Source organism: Echinops telfairi, unplaced genomic scaffold (assembly GCF_000313985.2).
Source record: "Echinops telfairi isolate 266 unplaced genomic scaffold, ASM31398v2 ScPeMD7_7475;HRSCAF=8513, whole genome shotgun sequence".
Taxonomy (NCBI): Eukaryota; Metazoa; Chordata; class Mammalia; order Afrosoricida; family Tenrecidae; genus Echinops; species Echinops telfairi.
In genome coordinates this window covers 21,959,923-21,979,823 of record NW_022111379.1, presented here as the reverse complement: position 1 = coordinate 21,979,823, position 19,901 = coordinate 21,959,923, and the positions used below count along the sequence as shown (strand labels likewise).

The 19,901-nt window shown below is 37.7% G+C and overlaps 1 protein-coding gene across 27 annotated transcripts in view; it reads left to right on the top strand.

Annotated features, from left to right (window-relative positions):
- NRXN1 (neurexin 1) overlaps window positions 1–19,901 on the top strand; it is a 1,284,195-nt gene that overhangs the window by 1,114,961 nt on the left and 149,333 nt on the right. For 18 of the 27 annotated variants that reach the window (XM_045285734.1, XM_045285746.1, XM_045285740.1 and 15 more), the window contains 2 exons: window positions 8,915–9,004; window positions 10,383–10,702. In XM_045285734.1, coding sequence (XP_045141669.1) covers window positions 8,915–9,004; window positions 10,383–10,702 — 410 coding nt within the window. The remainder of the gene's footprint in view (window positions 1–8,914; window positions 9,005–10,382; window positions 10,703–19,901) is intronic. The other 9 variants (XM_030884348.2, XM_030884347.2, XM_045285747.1 and 6 more) reach the window with 1 other exon arrangement.

Genomic DNA, 19,901 nt, shown 5'->3' with positions numbered 1-19,901 from the left:
CTGTGATCAATTCCCCCTTCCTACACCCCCCTTCCCTCCTGGGATCGCCACTGTCACCCCTGGTCCTGAGTGGTTCATCTGTCCTAGATTCCCTGCATTTCCAATTCCCATCTGTACCGTTAACTCTTTACTGGAGTAAAAAGCCTCGACTTTAGCCCATGGATTGGTAGGTGCTTTTGAACTGCTAACCTAGTAGGTAACAGCCGCATGCCTGACTTCCTCCACCACCGTGGCTTTCTATTCCCATAAAGAGTTACCTTCTCCGAAGCCCACACACCTATGGGGTTGCCATGAGTCACAGTGTACTCGATGGCCGTGAGTTTTGTTTGTCTGTGTATTTGTTTTGGAAGGCCCTATCCTCGCGGTGTGAAGATCAGAAGATCTGTGACTTCTACTTGCCAGTTTTGTAGAAGGTTAGATTTATATCATTTTGACGGCAGTCAGAGGAAAGCATGTTGGACTGCAGTCCTCGAAATCACTAACTGCGCTGCAGGACAGAGACTGGGCTTTCTCCCCTCGCCACCTGGTACAGTTTCCGAGACGGAGTCAGCACTGGCTCGAAGGCAGTGAATTGTTAGATGAAAGCAGGGCTCCTTCCAAGCAGTTCACGTTGATTGATGGACTTTGAAAGCAAATGCTATTGCAAGGTGCACATTTTAATTTATTGTTGAGAAACCACACTAAAATCTCTAGAAAATTATATTCTTGGTAATTATTCTAAGACTGTGCCCTTCACGTGAGACACAGATTTCCTTCTGATCAACTGAACTAGCTGCCGGTGCAACAACCAACAAACACATGTAAGTGGTACTAATGTCTCTCCTAATGCCGAGGTACCATAGTGGAGCCCATGTTAGGCTAAAAATCATTGGCTTGAATGTAAGCATAATACATTTTATGTAAGAGATTTCTCCTTCAATTGGCTCTTCTAATGGAAAGATTGCAGGGTTACTGAGTCATAAATACACAAGCCATTAAGGAAGACTGGAATAGCATCCAAGTTGCACTCCTGGTGGTGGAGTGATTACACACTGAGTTGTGATCCTCAAAGTGGGCAGTTCAAAACCACCAGCTGCTGTGCAGAAGAAAGACTGGCTTTCCACTCCTGTAGATACAGTCTTGGAAAAACTGTCCCATATAGTTTACAGTCACTATGAGTCACGTGGATGCATGCTGATCCCGATAGTGGCAAATATATATCTCTCTCTGTAAAAGTAGTTCAAGATGAAATTGAAGGAGATAAGAACTATCTATCTACAAGACAAAATATTATGTCCTTTGATTTAAAAATAAATCATTAAAATATATTCTGTACATATCTTAAGGATATAAGAATAATAGAGTATATACGACAGTCATTTTAAGTGTACCATCTATATATTTTTCAAAAGCTTAGTCCTTGGAAAGTGTCACTGATATTTAAAATCCACTTATTTAGAACATTACCTATTATGTATTACTTTATTTGTATTGTTTGTATGACAATCACACACATAATATTTAATGGTAAATTATGTGGTGATGGTGATGACGATTTTAAAACCTAGAGTAATATTACAATGCTGAATTAAGCTGTCTACTTTACGGTCTGTACATATCCAAGTCTTATTTAAAATAAGCCACATCTTATTTTAAATAAATATATATCAAGAAGATTCCCATTATATATGAAGAAGATTCCTATTATTTTCTGAACATAGTGATAGCTTTTCCAAACCTCTTTCTGCTTCTTTACCCTAAGTTAAAAAGAAATAAGAAAACTTTGGAAGAAGCAAGTAGATTTATTTTTACTTTTATATCATCTGGACATAGGTTGAATACATAGTATTGCATTCCCTTCTATTCTTCTTCCAAGAATATTGGTGTGTCATATCAAAAAGTGGCACTTTTATTTCCAAGAAGAAAGTACACTTCAGGAGTTCAAAATAGATGATAGATAGATAGATAGATAGATAGATAGATAGATAGATAGATAGATAGATAGATAGATGATAGATAGAGATTTAGACATTCTGTCTACGGACCAATAGTTACAGAAGTATGACTAATATTTTGCTTCCATTTGCTGTCTGAGTCCACTCATGAAGTTTTACTCAATGTCAAGGATTTGAGTTTATAGCTTCTTGTTGTTTACCTTGGTTCTTAAAATATCCTTGTTTCCTTTAAGCCCGTGGGTTCATACTCAGTTAATATCCAGACAGAACCCAAGTTAAACACATCTCAGCTAAGGACAAATTCTACTTACCAGTTAATGTTATGTAATTTTGAACTCGTTTTGAAAGGATTGAACCACCCCTGCTCAACTAATAATTTATTCATCAAAATCACTTGCTGCGTGAATTTTTTTTTAATCATGTAAAAGGCTTCAAGCCATTTTTTGATCTAAAGCAGTGGTTCCCAACCTTCTTAATGCAGTGACCCTTTAATACAGTTCCTTATATTGTGGTGACCTCCCCCACCCATAAAATTATTTTCATTGCTACTTCATAACTGTCATTTTGCTACTGTTATGAATCAGGCGACCCCTGTGAAAGGGTCATTTGACCCCCCAAAAGGGTCACGACCCACAAGTTGAGAACCACGGCTCTAAAGTAAAGCTAAAGCAGAACCAGATGCACCTGCTCCAACTCACCTACAAACTCCAATTAAAGACTTTAAAGACTGAATTGGAAGTGGATCTCATCTGTAACCAGTGGGGCTGTGCTGGCTACCTATACTATATACCCGTTACCTTCCAATATATTCTGATTTGATTAGTGTACCTTAGTGTGATCAAATATTGTTGATGACTAGGAGAATAAAACTTGATGGGATTCAATAAAAAATACCAGATGTTACATTCTAATTATGGAGTGATCTGCTTTTAATTTTTTGTTTTCAACCCTGGACTAGGTAGAGTGGCTTATACCATACAGTGCCTTACATGGAGATGGTCAACCCCTTCAGAGCATGCATCTGTGAGCTCTTCTTCCTGAAGTATTAGGAGTACTTAATATGTCAAAAATTAAAAGAAAAAATAACTCAATGGTTATGTAGTTTCATTGTGTGAAAAATTAATTCACCAGAGAAAGATACCTGTTTGGTGACCTTTTTAAGTGGGCACACAAACAGATTAAACAGATTAAATGCACATAAATTTAAGTAGCTGGAAAAGAAAACAGAAATGAAAACTATTATCTTATTCCTCTTTTATCAGCAGAAAAAAAAGTGTGAGGCTAGATTCTATTAGCTTTTCAGTGAAACGCTCTGTTTTCATAAATCTAGCCTAAGACCTCAACATATTGTTATAGTTGAGTTTCATGCTCTTGAGAAAGTTGAAAGTATTCGTGGCCTTATTCAGTAATTCCAAAATAAATAAGACATTCACAAATGGGTCCTTACTTTATCTTTTTCTCTTATTTAGAAAACATGTGAGGAAAATATCTTCTGTCCAAAGATTGAATTTGGGTTTGATTTGAATTTTCACATACTTTCAACTTGGTTTAAATCTCATCTTAGGTAACACAGTCATACCAAACCAACCTGTTTGGTTTGACTGTCTGCAGACGTTCTGTTATACTGGAATGTCAGGTTTGTTTGTTTGTTTGTTTGTTTTCCACAGAAAAAAGTAAAGGGCATCAGAAGTTATATTTGTCTTGGAGTTTTTACAAGCACATGGATTGTTGTATGTCCTTGATATTGATATTGCATGTTTGAGGTTTAGATGTCTATTAATAAAGTATGGTCTGAATTAAATATAATCAATAATACCATGTAAACCTTTTGTGTTGGCAAGTAATATATCACTGCTATTCCATGAAGAAACAATACATTTTGGGCAAATTCTTAAAATAATTGACATCTGTTATCTTTTGTCATGTATCTCTTTTTTATGAAAGCCAGAAGTTGGAAGTAAAATGTAGGCATATGACTGGTAAACCCAAACCCTCTGAACTGTTTGATACTCAAGATTAGAAGAAAATTAGAAATCATCTACTAAAACAACCCGTGCTCTTTTTATATTTCTCGTCACTGAGATAAGAATAGGTTTATATTAATGTTGATATAAGAAAGGGAATCCAGGGTGGGTGATCCCTTCAGGACCAGTGGGTTGGAAAGGGGGAACCGATTACAAGGATCTACATGTGACCTCCTTCCTGGGGGATGAACAACAGAAAAGTGGGTGAAGGGAGATGTCAGACAGGGCAAGATATGACAAAATAATAATTTGTAAATTATCAAGGGTTCATGAGGGAGGAGAGAGAGGGGAGGGAGGGGAAAAATGAGGAACTGATGCCAGGGTCTTAGCTGGAGAGCAAATGTTTTGAGAATGATGAAGGAAATGAATGTACAAATGTGCTTTGCACAATTGATGTATGTATGGATTGTGATAAGAGTTGTATGACCCCCTAATAAAATGATTAAAAAAAAGAAAGGTCTTCGTTTTTGTTCTAGTAGAAGAAGAAATGATTTGGAGAATAGGCCGGCATATATATTGAATTGAAGTGAACTCTGATTACTCTTCCATTACTCCTACAAGGAACCCCCCGAAAAGAAGTTCTCTGCCATCAAGTTGATGGCAACACAGAGGGACCCTCTTGGGAGGGTAGAACTGCTCCTTGGAGTGTCCCGACTGTAACTGTCTACGTGTTCACTGTAGTCGAAGGCCCTTCTGTCTTCTGCGGAGGGGATGGTGGTCTTGTACCAGGAACCTTGCCGATCCCAACCCAAAGGGTTAGCACTCTGCCACAAAGCCTTCTCGTAGAAAAATTAAAATGCCTACTCATTGATTTCAAAATAAAATCTGTTAAAAACAAAAACAACTCTCTGAACTAGAAGGCATTGACATTATAAGACATTTGCCTGCCTTATCAATTATCCCCTGTTTGCACACCTATTTCTTATACCTACTGCATTTTCCAGGTTCTTGGTTAGTTTTGCTGCCATGGAGGTTTCTTTGTTATTCATTGAAAATGCAGTGTCTGTGTCCTCAGTTTACCTGACCCATTAAAGACCTTCTAGAGCCGCTGTTGACTGAAATCTTGTTGCGTCAGACATATCAATTTTTCTCTGATGGAGAGAGGTATATCTAAAGGGAAAATTATATCTTTTTTTGTATGCGTAACCATGTATGTGCGTGCTTGGTGTTTTCTGTGTGCTGTCATTCAGTCATTCAAAAAGAATATATACATCTTGACAATTTTTGTTGTATTTAGGCTATTTCCTCCACCTGCTTTCTCCCAATCATAACGATAATCAGAGGCAGAAATAAAGCATGGCAGGTGTGGCAGGTGTCCAGGATGCTGCTGGCAGGGATGTGCCACCGAGTAGTCTCGATGAACGCACTCACCATTTTCATCACCAGCTGTGAGAGATCATTCAGCACATTAATACCAAGAGTTACACATTTGAGAGCCTCGCAGGTCAAGGCAGACTGTGTGATTGCTGATTTAGAAAGAAAAGAATCTAAAAAATAATTTTTATTTTGAGCACAATATAGCCCAATTTCTGTCAATGCAAGGTGCTATTGTACTATTACATATGGCCATCATGTGCTAAGTAAAAGATGAATGAGCCTGAGTTGTGCACCTGTTATGGTAAAACTAAAATATAGTGTCAAATGTTTGCTGAGAATGCCATTCCAGTGCTTGTGATAGGTGCTATTTTCCATCGATAAGTTTCTCACTCTAATTACCGGTTTTGTTACATCAGGTGGTTATTACTAAACAAATAATGGAATGATTGACATACAAATATTCAAACCAGTGACGGCCCATCAGATAAATACAATTATAGTTGCTAAATGCGATAGCTTCTTTGTTCTTTTGGAGAGTACCAAGGGGAATCTTAGCTTTGTGCGGCACCTTCTCTGTGCACAAAGATTTGCTCTTTTAAAGGTTGTTAACTAGCTCCCACCTAAAATTAAGAGATCTTTCACTCTTTCATTTTGTAGAAAGTAATTGGGAGGTCCTTTGGTGGGTACTGTGCAAGGAAAGGGAATATGACATTATAAATAATGCTTGGTACTTCACCGCCTGAAACATCAGCACGTAAAGGACAGATATATATGTAGAATATGCAGTCAGAACTTCAAAACTCATTTTGTGACCATCAGTAGCTAGGGAAGCCGATAACCTGGTGTCCTGAGGTCTGGTTGTGTTGTTTCGTAAGATTTGGACAATTAACTGTGAGGTCCATAGTTCAAACCCACCAGCTGCTCCTCAAGAGAAAGATGAGACTTTCTGCTAGAGTAAAGATTTATAGCCTCAGAAGCCCTAGATAGTCTCTATGAGATGGAAGCAACTCAACGGTAGTTGCCTTGGAGCTTGGGGATTTTGGTTAGGGATGTCAGGGAAGTCTGCCTGGGGAAGTGATATTCTTGGCAATCGTCGGCTAAAGCAAGATGGCCACAGTTCATGAGTGGCACAAATGGTTGGGTGCTGGACTAGTAGGTGAAAGGTTGCTGTTTTGAGTCCACCCAGGTCCCAAGTAAGACCTGTCTTCAGCCTTGAAAACCTGTGGTTGCCAGGAATTAGACGCAACTCAACAGCGAGTAACGAAAAGCAGCAATAGGAAGGTGGACGTAGTATGGGGCCAGAAGGAGACTATTTTAAATAAAGGAAACTGCAAACACAAAACCCAAAGAGGAGAAAGAGGAGCATGAGAGGAACTGAAAGCCTTGTGAAACTTGAAGACGGCGAAGCCATGAGCTCAGTCAGGAGAGACAGGAAGGGGTCAAGTTGCGGAAGTCTTTGTGAGCCTCATTAAGGGTCAGAAAGTTTACCCAAAAGACAGTGACACAGGTGATAATCACATAAGTGGCAGGTGGGGTTGCTTGCAGAGAGGGATATCTGTAAAAACAACACAAAACAAAGCAAAACCAAAAACTCAGTAATTAAGCAAGACCGGGCTTGGAGCTATGCTAGAGTAGTGACTATGGACGTGAGTCAGTTCAGCTGATGAGTCAATTCCACATGAAAAACTCTCTGAGGAGTCACCTACTTCTCAAGTTACTAAGAGAATCAGAGCATGGTGGATTTGTGTGAACAGTGAGCAGGAAATAAGGCCTTAGAGCAAAAGGCATGGGTTTTTAAATAATATTTTATTTTGATTTTCAAATCTTAAAAACAACACATGCTTATTTCATAAATCACATTGAAGCCTAAAATATCTAGGTTATCAGTAAACACAGTGTATTAAGATAACCAATATTAAATTGCAGTACATTTATCCAAATATACATATATGCATGCATGCGAGAACACTCATTGTGCACGTTTTCAGAAGGTGTGTTTTAAAAGCTATGTAAACTTTTGAAAATTAATATTTGTTACTTTCAAACATTTTTCATGATTATATAACATGCTGCAGTACAAATGCACTGTAAGAGGGAAAACTCAAAAGTTCATGGAAAAAATGAATTAAAAGATAATGAAATTTTTGCATAAAGTTTTTGAAGTCCTCTCAAGTTGGAATTAAACAATGTTTGGCTATTAGACAATTCGATTTTTTGCAATGATTTATTGTCATGAAAATACCATTACATACAGAAATAGGAATACGAAGATTTTTTTTATTAAACTTTACAGTTGGCTCCACATTGTCTATTCTCTGTTCTGAAATATTTTCAGTGTGTACATGCTTAAATAAAAAATTGATAGAATCCAAAAAAATAGTCCTTTTTTATTTTTCTAAAGCTCTGTGACCAATGGCCTGGTGAGTTTATTGTGGTAAGTATAATGAGTAAAAATGTTAGCATCAGATAGGAATTAAATTACTCTTAGCTTGAGAAAAAATTCCCATTATTTTCACTAGTGAAAACTCCTCTTTTTTCATGTGATCATTTCTCCCACTCATTATTTTTTTCACATCTGAATCTTCATCTGAGCTATTACTCAAATGCCTTAGCTTGAAATTTCCCATTCATTAAGAAAACTTTTCTTGCAACTCACACTATTGATCACTTAGATGGCAGCCTACCTTCTTTTTAAGTACTTCATAGATCAAGAAAACATTCATCTATATGCAAGCATTATTCAAGGTCAATTTAAACGTTGTTTCAGATATATTTTGTTCAAAATGGTCAGGCTCTCATTTAGTTTATGAATGCGATCGGTTTGTGGCTTCCATCTCTCCCTTAAATTGTCATGTATTTTATAGAATTGGTTAATAAAAAGCAGATATTTGAGTTGAGTATATAAAAACAAACATAAGATTCCTTTCAAGTGGTATATGTTTCAACATGTTATGTTTTAAATGAAACTGAAGAACATTTAAATGAAGTCACTTTTGTCAAAGCCTTTTCCTACAACAGATTTGGATAATGCAAGAGGCATTCTCTTGTGAGGGACACATGACTGAGAAACCAATTTGTGCAGAATACACAAGAACAATTTGGACTTTGTGGTTTCCTTAGATGAGATATGAATTTCTGTTTTCTGAATAGGAAATAAAGTATGCTAGGCCTCTTTTAGATGCTTCAGTGTGCCAAAGATGGTATATTAAGTTTGGTGTTCATAAATTACTAATCTGGTTGAATGTCTTTTGAAAACTTAAACCTGTTTCACCTGAACATGTTTAACTAGTTAATAAGAAACATCAAAAAGGCAAAACCCTGAGGTCAATGGTCATTTTTTGTAAAGCTATGATATGCTGTTTAAATTGGTTGTTCGGGTCTGTCTATAACATAAGTTCAATAACCTAGCTCAAATGCAGATTTCTAATTTTCAATTAACATAGGAATAATTTTGTTTGCTAAAATAAAATAAATGAATGAATGAAAAGTCTGAAACATGAAATGTTCTAGGTAGAGCTTTTTAAAATTCCAAATTTCAAAAAATCATGTGGCAACTGTATAGCTCGAGCTTTAAGTATTAACGTCTAACCTTTGACCTTACAGATTTTAACCAATGAAATGTCTCTTTAAACTTTAAAGGAAACAATGATAACGAGCGCCTGGCGATTGCTAGACAGCGAATTCCATATCGACTTGGTCGAGTAGTTGATGAATGGCTACTCGACAAAGGTAAAAACATTGATTAAAACTTCAAATAAAAAAATAATTTGAACATAACCAAGTAGTTCTTCATTGTAACACTAATAAACATAAAAAATAAATTTTCCGTAAAACTAAATTAAAAACAAATTTAAAACAGTAAAATGTAGATAGTAATATTTGCATACCTTGTATAATAATTTCTATACCTTTTTTAGACGTATCAGCTGTTTAATAATCTTGCCCTGTTAACTTAAGGTTAAAGGGACTGTTAAATATAATCCACTAACTCAATCTTTGAAGGCACTCGCAGCAAGCATTAACCCAAAATGATAAATCATTCATAGATTATGTTACATGGCCCAGCCTCTAAATTATTAACTAAAATATATGTAGTTCTGATATCTTTATTATGGTCCTGAAAAACAAAACAAACAAACCAAAACAACAACCAACCAAACAAACAAACAACTCTTTGCTTAAACTCTAGGCATCTTAAATAGCGGGCAAGATGAATTGCCAGTCAAAACGAAGTCCCTTTAACGTTTGCAACCTTCAAAGAGCATTTGGGAACAAGCTCTCATGAAAACTGAACTTAAAGTTGTGTGCATGCTAAGATTGGATGTCAATTTGATGATAATGGTGCTGTTGCTGAGGATTGCTGTCTGATGGAAATATGCCATAGATTCTCCATCGGTTTGTGTATCATTCCCGAAGCCGCTTTTCACATCTGAAGCAATTTTTTTTTCATCTTGTTTTATTTTGATAGACTTGCTGAAAGCCAATCAGAAAAATATTTTTGAATTTTTGTCTCTGGCAGGCTCAGTGTACACCATGCATTTCCTTTCAGTGTTATTGTTGCCGGAAAAAAATAATAAAATAAAATAAAACCATTCATATAACAATGGACAATTGCCTTAAAACTCAGCATTTTAAAGCCTAGATATACGTACCTGTGACTATTATCTGAATTATGAAATTTTTTACCATAAATTTAAATTAGATTTCTGCTACTCTAGATTAGTATCTGCTAGTGTTAATCTCAGAATGACAAGTACTTGAAATAGTAGATTATCTCACTTGTTTATTTATTTTTTAAATTTAGCAACCAACAGCATAACATCTTGAAGGAAAGGGGATCCACTAAAAATTGATTTGTAAGAAATATCTTTGATTGGTTTTTTAGCAAACGCACTACATTTACAATAAGTTGAGAATTTATATGTATTGCCAATAAGTATGCATTCCATGGACACTTCATTTATAAGCAATGAATTATGAGTCAACTGCCTCTCTTATAGTTTATTGCTCTCATTATCCACTCCATGAAAGATCTGTTTTATCATCCTTTGTAGAATGTAGAGTTCACAATCAACACTTTTGCATGTATGTAATATTATTTTTACAGGGCGTCAGCTCACAATCTTCAATAGCCAAGCAACCATAATAATTGGCGGGAAAGAGCAGGGCCAGCCCTTCCAGGGCCAGCTCTCTGGTCTTTACTACAATGGCTTGAAAGTTCTGAATATGGCAGCCGAAAATGATGCCAACATCGCCATAGTGGGAAATGTGAGACTGGTTGGTGAAGTGCCTTCCTCTATGACAACCGAGTCGACAGCCACTGCCATGCAGTCAGAGATGTCCACGTCCATTATGGAAACCACTACGACCCTAGCCACGGGCACAGCCAGACGAGGAAAGCCACCCACGAAAGAACCCGTTAGCCAGGTGAGTACATGGATTGCCCTTCCCTCCTTCGAGAGGAAGCCCATCAAAATGGGCTTTCTCTGCTATACGCGCCATTTTTAAACAACAACGTTGTTCCTTATCGCGGGCACTGCCTCTTCCTTTTAGACTTGCTTCATAGAGTGCTCTTGGTTTGATTTGATGATGAAATGTGTGTGTGTGGTTAGACTGAGATTGGTGGGGTTTTACAAACTAGTTTGCTTTGGTTTGTTAGTTGCTAGGTGAGAGTTTTGATTCATAACCTTGAGGCAATTGCTGGTCGCAGAGGTGTTTGGATTTTAAGTCAAATGAAGGAAGAAGTGAATGAAGTATTTACAAGTTTTTGTTCCTGTGCATTTAGCACTGTAGGAAGGGCAATTTCATCATCTGAGAAGAAAACCCTGTTACAAGAGTTCTTTTATAGTTTTATATTTTAGAGGTTCAAATTTTTGAATTGAATGGCAGATGATTCTTATGGTGCATGATTGGGCTACCTTATTTCTTTCATATGGAGGAAAAGACTGCTAGTCTGTAAATGTGCTGTTTCAAATCTGTCTTGGGGCCAGCTGTGTATGATCTATGGCTAATTTCTTTCACCTAGAATGTACTTAATTTTCTAATTATTTAATTTGATGTCTAGATGTTTTAAAAATAGAATTGTTGCTACATATCTTTCTATAATTTAGAAGTATAATGATTCTCTTATGTGTAACACCGTGTTTGGGGCGTAACTGTAGGGACTGAAGTTAAATCGATGAAGGAGGCAGGAAGAAAAGTGCATGGCTATGACGATGGAGTCTATAGATTGCTGTTAACAGTTTGGCTACTCTAGTGACATTCATGGTTTTAAGCAGACTTTGACACAATGTCTTTCAGAATTGTTCCTTTTTATTGATCCAAAACTGCTTTGTTTTTAATATTTGATGAATGTTCGTTTAGGCGTTACATAGACCTTTGCAAAATACATGACATTCGTTTTTTTTGTTTTGTTTTGTTTTTTCAGAAAACGGTATTCTTGTCTTTAAAAAAATTTATAAATATTTTATTGGGGCTCTTATAGCACTTGTTACAATCCATACATCAATTGTATCTGACATATTTGTACATATATTCCATCATTCTTTTCTAGACATTTACTTTCCATTGAGCCCTTGGGATCAGCTCCTCTTTTTTTCCCCTCTCTCCTCCTCGCCCCCCACACCTTGTGACCCCTTGATAGATTGTAGATTGTTAATTATTTTCAAATCTCACCCCAACCGCTGTCTCCCTTCCCCTCTGGTTTCTGTTGTTCTCCCCCCTGGCTGGGTGTGTGTGGTTATGTGCCACTCCTTGCGATCAGTGCCCCCCTTCCTCCCAATCCTCCCCCTTTCCCCCTCCCCTTTTGGTACCTCTATCCCCGTTCCTGTTCCTGGGTTCCACGTGTTGTGAGCTTTATCTCTTCCCTATACCTGTGTACATGCTCCCGTCTAGTCTAGATTGGGAGGCGGCACTGGGGTCATGATAGCTGGGGGTGAGGAGGCCTCAAGTGATCCATTAGTGTGCTACTGCACCCTGATTGACTCAACCCGTCCCTGTGACCCCTCTGTGGGGGGATGTTCCATTGTCCATAGATGGGCTTTGGGTCTCTGCTCCAAACCCCTCCTCCATTTTTGTTTGTTTGTTTACTGTTTGTTTTGAGTCATCTGATGCCCATCGCCCAGTCTCGATGACACCTCATAATTAAACCGGCTGGTGTGCTTCTTCCATGTGGGCTTGGTGCTTCACTGTTGGATGGCCGCTTGTTTAACTTCAAGCCTTTAAGACCCCAGACACTGTATCTTTCAATAGCCGGGCACCATCCTCTGTCTTCACCACATCTGCTTACGCACCCACTTTGTCTTCACTGATTGTGTAGGGGGGTGGGGTGGGGGGCATTACAGAATACCAATTTGTTAGAACAAAGTGTTCTTGTATTGAGCGAAGGTATGAGCCGAGGCCCAAGTCCAGTCTGCAGCTTCAGTGTATTGCCTTATCAATATATATACATAGACCAATACCACTATTGTTATGGATTAATGTATTACCTAAGTGGACACCTATGTTAATCTCCCTACAGAGGTCCGGGTCTGTTTTCTGGTCCCCAGGAGACCCTCTCTCCTGGTTCTAAGGGAGATCCAGAGGCTTCCCCTCCTAGCCCAAAGTCCACTCTTGGGGTACCTCAGGGGCTCTGTGACTCAGCTTTACTCCAATTGCTGATCTGTTATGCTCTATTCCCACAGTCTCCCCGCCATATGTCCCCATTATTGTCCCCTATCTCAGTATGCTCCAGTTAGGGGACAACATGTCTTGAGTTTCTGGCTGTCCCACAGTCATCTCTGTGCCCCAGCAGCTCCATGCCAGGACCTCATCCTCTGGGCGTGATGTGCCTATATGCAGTCTAGGCCGACTGCCCCTTTCTCTTTTTCCCTCATGGTTTGCTTCCATCTGGGGATGGTAGTTCAGTTCCTTTCCCCGACCAGAAGGTCTAATGTCGCAGAAGACTGCATTCTACGGAGGCAAAAATGAAAACACTTATTTATGTATTTATTTCTTTATTTAATGTACTTCTTTAATATTTGAACATTTTATTTTGTTGTGGTTGCTGTCCCAGCATCCAACACTTTCTCACGTACAAGTTAGTGGCATGGATTGCATTTTAAAGTTCTGCAATCATTTTCATCCTTTTATCTCATCCATCTGGTCCTTCATTAATATAAACTCATTGCCCCCAAATTAACTCTCTAATCTACTGAGTTGCTATTTTCAATGGTCTCTCCTATATGTAATAGTTCTCAAATGGGCACCAGGCACAAGGCAGGCATTCATTACTAATTAAACTACTGTTTGGCTTAAAAAAGACTTTAAGGAACATTTTTTTGGTTTCCGTCCTAAAGATTATCTCAGGACAATAGTTTTAAGGATTCATTCAGCCTTCTTGGATCTAGAGAGTCTAAAGTGCATGAAAATTTAAAATTCTGTTTTGCATTTCCCCCTTGTGATCCAGGCTTTTTTACCGAATCTTTGATCAAGCATTTAGTATTGATAGCTAGAAAACACTCATTCATAAAATTGTTTTTATTTTTTTTTAAATTGTTTTTATTTCAAGTGTTTGAAAAGGTCAGATTTGGGGGAAGTATAATGGAAGCAAATTGTGCTTGTAATAGCACACTATCTATTAATCAGTATACACTTCCCAATTAAGAAAAGAAAATAGATTTCTGATTTTTACCTTATTTATGAGCGGTATAAGGAAGAGAAAATGTTCATAGAAGGGGTATAAGTACGAGAATATAAATTCTATAAATTTTCAATACACTGTTGCATATATGTACCTACCTATACCTATTCTCCTTTGCCTCTCCATTTTTAAAAATCTTTGTATTTGGCTAAATATTAAAACAAGTTACCTCATAGGATGTCCATTAATAAATATTTTTGATTACCCTCTACATTTGCCAAACCTGTTCTAGGGCTTGAAGATACACTAGTAGCAACAACAGCAAAAATCTTACACTCATTGAACCTAAATTCAAATAGGAATTATTGGCATAGAGGGTCATCATTTCATTGATTTTATCGTGTTTGAGCTTGTAAGATGGTAGATAATGTATCATTTATCACCTCGCATAGACCCTTCTAGTTTTGCGCAGATATTTGAATGACCTCTGGTGCCATTCAACTACAGTTAAAAGATCTTTCCTAAAACTTCATTACTGCTTTGTTATTGTTGTCCTTGATTGTGGTTTAGTAAAGCTAATTCTAAAGGTTAATCTGAAAGAGGTAAAAAGGAACAAAGGAATTGAAAGACGGCTTTCTTTACATAAAGTTATTTGTAAGAGAAACATTCTAGAATGGTCAGAGTTGGAAAAGTTTAAAATTTGAAGTGGTCAGGTATTTTTCTTAGTACTTTTGGTACGCCACTAGTGGAGTTACAGGGGCTTCAGTTTCTACCTAACGAGAGAAAGAATGGTCAGGTTTGCCTTTATGTAGTTAATCAACTGGGAACTACTAAATAATGAGGAAATGTATGTTTTTAAAAAGCGAGTAAAATAACGGTTTCATTTGAAAGATAAACACCTAGACATGTTTAAGTAAAAATAAATGCATTTTATAGTAATATTAATGAAAAAGAAAAAATAACTGATCATTACTTGCCGATGAACAAGGTCCTTTTATTATAAGCTATTACAGGTTTAAAGACAGCAATGGTTTATACATAAAAAATGATTTAATCAATGAGCGATTACTTGGTTTATTTAAGGAGATACTGGCTAAAATTAAAGATTACTGGTTTCATTAAAAAATAGGCATCTTAAATCTTTAGATTTTTACCAGACCAACAACAATTAAATAATTTGGATTAACATATTACTTTACAGATAAACAGTTGTGGCAACAATGTTTTGAAAGTTGGATTGTTTCTAAAATACTCTCTTATATATGCATATTATTCTAAGTAACAATGTGTATATATGTCTGGGAGAAAGTAGAAGAAGGCATATTATTTATTTTTCAGTAGCTGAAATATGTTTGTAAATTGTTCTTACCTTAAAAATGATTTTTATATTGTCTTTCAACTACAAAGACATTACCCATCTATATAAAATCTAAAATGCTTTTTTCTCTTTCTTTTTGAGACTTTAGTCCAAGTTCAAATAATAGAGAGTGATTTACCATGCTAATTTGGAGTTCACTGCCTTTGACCCATTTTTCCTAGTTGCATAAAGCTTCTTCCCTTAAACCCTGTCAGACATGGTCAGGTCTGCCTGCTTTAATCCACTGCCTTACTAAATGCTGTAGCAGGAAAGGGTCATTTTATTTTTCAAAAGCCATTCTGGACTGTTTTCCCAATCAACGTGTATTTTCCTCAGTGATAGCGCGGAGCCACTTAAGCTGCAATGACAATGTACCTTGGGGTGATTACATGTTTTAGAACTATGGAAACAGATTTTTGGTCAAGCAGAATTAAATGGAATTCCTTTCCAATAGATGAGATGAGGTTTGTTCAGCCATCCTGCAGGGCAAGTAGCAGGGAAGAAAAGCATTTCGCTTTTTACTGAGTCAGAAAATAAAAGCATATTCATAGAGGGGTAACCGGTTATAAGGATCTACATATAACCTCTTCCCTGGGGGATGAACATCAGAAAAGTGGGTGAAGGGAATTGTCAGACAGTGTAAGATATGACAAAATCTTCCTAGAGATGTTGGGGTTACTCATAGAAAATGAACACCATTTGAAAAAAAATTGTATGCAATTGTATGTGTATTAGTCTGGGTACTTTGGAGAAACAAATCCACAGCAACTCACGTATAAGAGAGAGTTTTATGCAAAGAAAATGTGCATCATGAAAACATCCCAACCCAATGCTGCCCAAGCCCACAAGTCCAACATTAACCCATACCCAACACCAGTCCACAAAGTCCTTCACCTCACAAAACAGAGGCAATAATGCCGACTGTAGGAGGAAAGCTGAGTCAGTGAACGTGTAAGCATCTCAGCACTGGCAGGGGTCTCCACATGGCTGCTCCAGCACCCAGGGCTGCATCGGGATAGATCCATGCGACTTCTCCTTGGGGATGTCTTGTAGGAAATCCATCTTGCAAGCTGAAGCAGGGAACTGCTAAGGCAGCTGCACCCGATGCAACCATCACAAAACAAGAGACCCGAGAACTAGAAAGGCGAGGCTTCACCACCCATTTATCCCTCCGCCTTTCAACAAGCACCACATATGATTATCGGCCAGGCTGGCACAATTAACTAACTCAGTATGCAATGTAAAATGATTTCCATACAAATTATTTTAAACTAACAAAATGCATTTTGTAACTACCAAGGAAAAAAACTTCATTTTTTATTAAAAATATTAATTAACCTTAACTGTGGCCCCATTTAAAAAAAATAAATGCATTGTTCATAATTATATGTATTTTTCATAACTACTCTACATTTTGAGAATAATAATGACGTGAATAATTAATTTTGTTTTCTCTAGTCAAATCATTCTGTTGACTTCATATAATTAATGTACATCTTTACAGCTAATTTTAGTACATAGTGAAAAGAAAAACACTTGTATGTAGATTTTAAAATATATACAAATTCTTAAGAGGAATAATGCCTGCCTAGAAAAATGTAATGCATTATGATTTTAAATGTGGGAAGAAAATATGATTTAGGAGGTACCCCTTATCTCATTATTGGTAAACAAAAGTGTTAAGTTAAATGCATGTTTAAGAGTTCATCTCTTAAAAAATCATCTGTTGAATCTATTTTTTTGTTGCTATCTTGCTTCTTACTGAAAAGATGCCCTTGGGATAGATACTACCTTAATTTTGAGACATCTTCTGACAGAGTTAGTTCTCACAAGATAGCCTGCCATCCATCCATCCATCCATCCATCCATCCATCCATCCATCCATCCATCCATCCCACAATGTTTGCTAATCCCAATTCTCCTACCAGGTTCTATAGCACAAACAAGCAAACAAACAAAAACCAGCGGAAGAGAAAATATGTTTGTAGTTAGAGGAATGTGAAATGGGAATTCACCTTGAACAGACATGCACAGATTACTTGTGATGTAGGTCAATTCTAAGAGGTATATTTTCTCATCCAGCGTGATCATGTGAATAATGACAGCGACAGCCAGTAGCGTGCTCTTTTGAAGAACTAGAAGTGAAGCAAACAAAATAAGTCACATCAAGATATTCTTCTTATGCTTCTAATGTGTGTTTCTCTGGCTTCTAATAAAAGTCTTATTAATTAGATCAGAAATTTAATAAGCTCCTAGAGTATATGCATGCGTAAGGGAGAAATGGGAACTCTAACTGTATAGCTGGGTATTATTCCTGTTCAAACAAAAAATCCAGAGCAGTTGCCATATAGTTGATTGCAACTCCGGTAAGTCAGAGAAGGACTGTGCACCTGGTGGCCAGTCTTTTCTTCAGAGTCCCCTGGGTGGAGTCACAGGTCCAAATTTTTTGTGAAGAGCCAACTGTATTAACTGTACCACCCAAGGGTTCATTTGTGCTCTACACCTGAAGAAACGATGACATGACGTTGTTGTGGGTGCCATCACAACATACTGACCTCCCATGCAGCAGAACACAGCCAGCTCCCACGCTGTGCACTAGTGTTCCTTGTGGAGCCCATTGTTGCAGCCACGGTGCCAGTCCAACTCATCCATGCCTTTCCTCTTTTCCCACCCCGCCACTTTCCCAGGAAGGATGTCCTTCTCTGGAGACTGCTTGATCTTGAGAACATTTCCAAAATACATGAGCCGAAGTCGCCCATCTACAGGGTATCTGGCTGTATTTTTCTCCAAGACAAGTTCGTTTGGTTTTGTTTTAACTTTGGGTGCAATCCGTGGTATTTTCAATATTCCCCACCCAATGTCATCCTTCAAATGCATTGATTATTCTTCGAGCTTCCTTATTCCATGTCCAACTTTCACATGTATATGAGGTCATTGAAAATGCCTGCCTTGGGTTGGACCCACCTGAGTCCTCAAAGTAACATCATTGCTTTTCAACACTTTTCAACAAAGAGGTCTTATGCATCAGATTTAATCAGGGCAATTCCTTGGATTTCTTAACTGCTGCTTCAACAAGCATTGATTATGGATCTAAGCATGATGAAATCTGAGACAACTTTGATCTTTTTTTTTGTTTATCATGCTGTTACCTATTGATTCAGTTCTGAGAATGTTCGTCTTCTCTACATTCTGCTGTAATCCATACTGAAGAGTACAATCCTTGCTCTTCATCAGCTTGTGCTTCAAGTCTCCTTCAGTTCTAGCACATGCGATTGAGTCAAATGAATACTGAAGGTTGTAACAAGCCTTCCTTCAATCACAATAGCACATTCTTCTTTATATAATCCAGCTTCTCTGATTATTCGCTCAGCAAACAGATTGAATAAGTATGGCAAAAGGATACAACCCTGACCCACGCCTTTCCTGATTTAAGCCATGAAGTATTCCCTTGTTGGGTTCACACAACTGCCTCTTGATCCACATACAAGTTCTGCATGAGCACAAGGAAGTTTCTAGAATTCCCATTCTTCTCAAAAGTAGTCATAGTTTGCAATGATCCACACAGTGGAATGCCTTTGCAAATGATAGCATTGAGGAGTCAGATACGCCTACTTCTCACATATCAACCATTTCTTTATCCAACATTTCAAATTTATGCCATCCAACTGATTTGTGCATTTAGCAGGCAGCAGCTACAAAGTGTTCCTTCCTCAAAGGTCTATGGGAGATCCCCGGAAGCTGAGGCTTGCTGACCTGGAGCCATCACCTCATGCTGGAGGGTTGTGAGGGAAGCCAGCCCCTCACACTATCACGGGTTCGGTAAGCACAGTTGTACAGTTAATACACAGATATAGATTATAATAAAGTCATAGAGAAATAATAGGAGAGAGAGTAAAATGAAGGAGTTAGACACATTTCATGGTAGCACACTCACTCCGGGACGGCCATGATCTCAACAGGCAGGTCCATGAACAGCTTGGGCTGAGAGGGCAAGGGAGAGCGAGAGCGATTATTACTAACCAAGGCTTATATATCATTTGGGGATGTGCAAGCCCCCTGATTACACGAAAGACACACGTCACAGGAAGTGGTTGTACTATAGGCATATGCGTAACAAGGAGGGGATGAACGAGGGGTGTAAACATAATAAGAAGGGGAGGCACTAGGGGTATACATGTGATGAGAAGGGCGGACCCTAGACTCAATATGGGAGCCTAACCTTGGTCATCCTTCAGTGGGTTTGACCTACCTGGGCTCTCCTTCAGGGAAACAATCTACTATCCTTACCAGAAGGGAGTGGGCCCTACATAAGGAGGGATGGACTATATAGTTTGATTGCTCTAGATCAGGAGTGTCAAACTCAATTAAAATATAGGCCATTTGGTGCAACAGGAAAGATTCACGTGGGCCACATCACATTTACAAATTTTGTTAAATTTATATTTTGAAGTGAGGATTCAGGAATATGGATAGTATAATTAAAACACTATGTAATTGCTTTTATTTAAACATATATTTTATGTATTTATAAAACTAAAATTATTCTTTTTTACCCGAAACTTGCCAGAGCTTTCCTCCTACTAGTTTTCATTTACCTCTTATGTTGTGACCGGAAATACAACAAAGTCACTAATAAAAAGCCCAAAATG